This window comes from Pyxicephalus adspersus, chromosome 1 (assembly GCF_032062135.1).
Source record: "Pyxicephalus adspersus chromosome 1, UCB_Pads_2.0, whole genome shotgun sequence".
Classification (NCBI taxonomy): domain Eukaryota; kingdom Metazoa; phylum Chordata; class Amphibia; order Anura; family Pyxicephalidae; genus Pyxicephalus; species Pyxicephalus adspersus.
Genome location: NC_092858.1, coordinates 1,944,750 through 1,948,576, shown reverse-complemented (window position 1 = coordinate 1,948,576; position 3,827 = coordinate 1,944,750). Strand labels below are relative to the sequence as shown.

At 46.1% G+C, this 3,827-nt stretch overlaps 1 protein-coding gene across 1 annotated transcript in view; it reads left to right on the top strand.

Moving 5' to 3' along the window:
- ARAP1 (ArfGAP with RhoGAP domain, ankyrin repeat and PH domain 1) overlaps window positions 1–3,827 on the top strand; it is a gene marked incomplete in the record, with an annotated part of 83,478 nt that overhangs the window by 36,412 nt on the left and 43,239 nt on the right. Inside the window, 1 exon segment of the mRNA XM_072398579.1 lies at window positions 1,643–1,786. Within this exon segment, the coding sequence (XP_072254680.1) occupies window positions 1,643–1,786 (144 nt within the window).

Sequence of the window (3,827 nt, the reverse complement as noted above, 5' to 3'; positions counted from 1 at the left end):
TGTACAGAGACTGATGAAGGGGTCCTGTGAGGTTTTGTGGCTTTGGGTGAGCTGGAGGTGTGGTGATGACACCTGGATTTACATTTCTCTGCAGTGTGAACAACCACAAAACGCTTTGTTTCCTCGGACGCACGCTACAAACATTCGATCTGCACAATGCGACCCGTCTACCTGTTCTTTGGGCCCCTGGGAGCCCATCACAATGTTATTTCTGGCAGCGTCCCGGAATTTGCCGCCATTGTGTGAGGTTCATCCAGCAGCTTTATAATCAGGAATAATTCTGGAAGTGTTCTGTCTGTCTGATCCGCTGCAACCCAACAGAACAATTATAAGGAATCCGAGATTTGTATCCATTATCGGACGAGATTCTCTGATTGGTCAGATCGGAGGATTTCATGTTTTATAATAAATAAATAAACAAATCTCAGATATTTCATGTTTTGTGCTGCATTGGGTGTAAGGTTCAATAAGCGTGGCAGCTGCGGGGTCCTCAGGGGCAATAACATGCAGCAATGCCATGGCAGCTGCAAAATCCTAGCAAAAACATCGCCTGCATCAGCAGCAACAACAAACGGCTCCGATTCTATGGAAGCAGCTGGGGCCACAATCCACCCCTGGATGCGGGATGGAGCATCTGCAAAAAAGAAAATGTGAACAAACACCGAACGCACCGAAAGCCCAAAACTAAAGAAACAAACTTATTTCACTTTTACAATTTTATTCACGGATTTTAAACTTCTTTCAAAAACCATAAAAATGTGAATTGGCCTGAAAGCTTTTCGTTCAGCTTTGTGTAGGAAAGGGTTAAACCCTATCAATGTCTGCTGTCTGTGACCCCTTAGGGGGAATTCCCTTCACTTCCTGTCCTGGAGACACAAATATTATTATTAATACAAATAAACAGTATATATATATAGCGCCAACATATTACGCAGTGCTGTACATTAAATCATGGGCCTGATTTATTAAAGATCTCCAAGGCTGGAGAGGATAAACAGTGAATCTGGGTAATACAGCAAACCTGGAATCATTTCCTATTTGCTATCAAATGTTTTCTATCCTGGAGCAGGACCATTCCAGGTTTGCTGGATCACCCAGATTCACTGTTTATCCTCTCCAGCCTTGGAGAGCTTTAATAAATTGGAGCCAATAGGAAACAATCTCTGTAATCCGAGGCTTGCAATGAAAGATTTGATTGGCTCATTGCAATTTATTGAAAATGATTGGCTGAACATTAATTAGGAAAATAAAAATTTGCTCAGGGAAAGAAGAGAAAGAAGTTGGCAGAAGGGACGTAGCGTGTATTCCGATAATCAATTCCAACTGCAAGTTCTGATTTAAAACTCCGAGCACTGCAATATGATCTGAGATATGGGGAGTCTCCCGCTGGGTACATCTACTCCGGTGACAACTCACCTCTCACTTCCTGTCGGCTCCCCTGATGGGGATTCCCCGCCATAATGAAATTTGATTTTGTTTTTTTATTTCACATAAATGTTATTTCTGCTTTGCAGCCGTGAGATCAGATTACACGCGCTGCACAGACCGTTAGCGTAGTCCGAAGTTTGAATTTGAAGATCTTCTCTCCCTGAGCCGCCATTTTGGAATTTCCCTTTGCTGACCGTTGTGTTTTCTCTTCCAGCATTGGCAGCGACAGCGACCTCAGCACGCAGCGCTCCAGCAGCTCCCTCTCCTCCGGAATCTCCAGCGGGAACATGGAGGACGGCGAACCGCAATATACAACCGTCATCAAAGCTGGATGGCTGGACAAGAACCCACCGCAGGGGTAAGTACCGAATCCTAAAGGGGACCTGTCATCAAATCTGTTTGTCCATGTTAGGGCCATAAGTATATATGTATTGCATTGCTGGGTATTATTACTTCTCATCTTGTGATTGGCTGCAAAGTTACAATGCTACAGGCTCATTGGGGAAAAGGGAGACTGAGGAAATGCCTTCATTTTGCCTGCAGCAGACAGATGACATCACCACAACCTAGGCAAAATCACTGACAGGAGTGCAAAAATGGCTTTTGGCAAAAAATGTTGAAGAATTGAACCTCCCACTGGATGTTTCTGTTATTCCTCACTTCCTGTCCCAGGGACTGCGGCTTTACCAGTTAGGAGTCTGGATATTAGTAGAACATGGCAGGGGTTCTAATCCGCATTCTATCAATCAGAATAATGGAGAGGGCAGGTGTGAGGGGCACTGAAGCAGATTTTATATTCTTCCACAATATCCGGAGTTCTCATAAGATTTTTATTCTTCTTTACCCGGAGTTCCTCCCCCCGTCCAGCTGCTAAAGGGGTCTCCGCACATCTGCGGTCTCAGCTCCACCCACATCTGCTTTGCCTTAGAGATTCTTTAATCCGCCGGGGATTTCTGTCTGACCGCCACACCCAGCATCCTCCATGCAGCTGGAGCCCCATCCCGATATTCTGTGTTACAAGGAAACCCGCACAGCAATGATTGTTTTACACAGATAGAAGGAAATCATTTCAATATTTATCGAGGAGATCAGTGTCTGGGTTCATAGATTCCACAACCCAACGGGGGCCCGGGGACCCTGGAGATCTATGTAGTCACATGACCAGCAGGCGGGGATCTTCCAAGGCTTTGCCCCCGGTCAGTTGGCGGTGGGGTAATGGAGACAAACACAAGTCAGGATATATTCTCATATCTGAAATGTTCTTTATGTGCTGTCCTAGTGGCCCCTTGGGGTCTCTGCATGGTGATCTGAGTTGGGTTTGGGTCCTTTGGGGCATTTTAGCACCCCCAGGGACTCCTTTCCAACCGCTATGTATTTGGTATCGGTGAGGAGGAGGTTTGAGGTGTTGCTGGGCGTTTGCTTATCTCTCCTAGTGGCCCCTTGGGGTCTCTGCATGGTGATCTGAGTTGGGTTTGGGTCCTTAGGGGCATTTTAGCACCCCCAGGGACTCCTTTCCAACCGCTATGTATTTGGTATCGGTGAGGAGGAGGTTTGAGGTGTTGCTGGGCGTTTGCTTATCTCTAGTCCCAACGGGTCATCTGCTGTCCTTCAGAACATAACGGGTCTATAGAACCAGAGACCATAGAACGTCTTCACCACAACCCCTTCATCTTCAATGTCTGCTTTCAGCTGATTTCAGCTTCCATTTATATTATTAAGACCGGGCCGGTTCTGGGTTTTGGAGTTCTGGTTGATATCAATGAACCCGAGTGGTACCAATACCCCCATCTGAGCATAGCCCAAATCTCCATTATGTTGTGGTCATTATTTCCATTCCTCTATCCACCACTAGGGGTCCTTTCTTCTTCTCTTAAACTTTCCAAAGTTTTATTCTCTCCTCCATGAGTTGGTTCTTCCATAAGAGGACCTCGGTCTGCTCATCTGGACTTATTAAGGGTTCCATTTGTCCTCCTTGCTGTCCTCTATGTTCCTAAAATACTTATCCCAACCCCAAACTCCTGTAGATTTCCTGCTTCTTCACTTCCCAGCAATCCGATCCATAGAGGGTGGCAGAAGATACCACGGCCTGGACAATTCTGATCAGACTCATCGGTATTTGTGAGGATCTCTTCCAGGTTCCAAAGTCCAGACTTTGCCATTTCTGGGCTGATGGATCCATGGTGGACTTACACGGAAGTGACATAAGTTGCTGAATTCTTCATTGCCAAGTTGAATAAAGAGCACCTGTGCTTTGTGGAATAATTGGAAGCTGCAGGTTGGGTCTAATGGTGGCTGCACAAGCTGTCACCTTCACTCCCCCACATTCCAGGTAACCAATAGGTAAACTTCTCCAGGGCTCAGAAATAACTGACCTAGCCAATCCTGGGGGAGCAGGGACG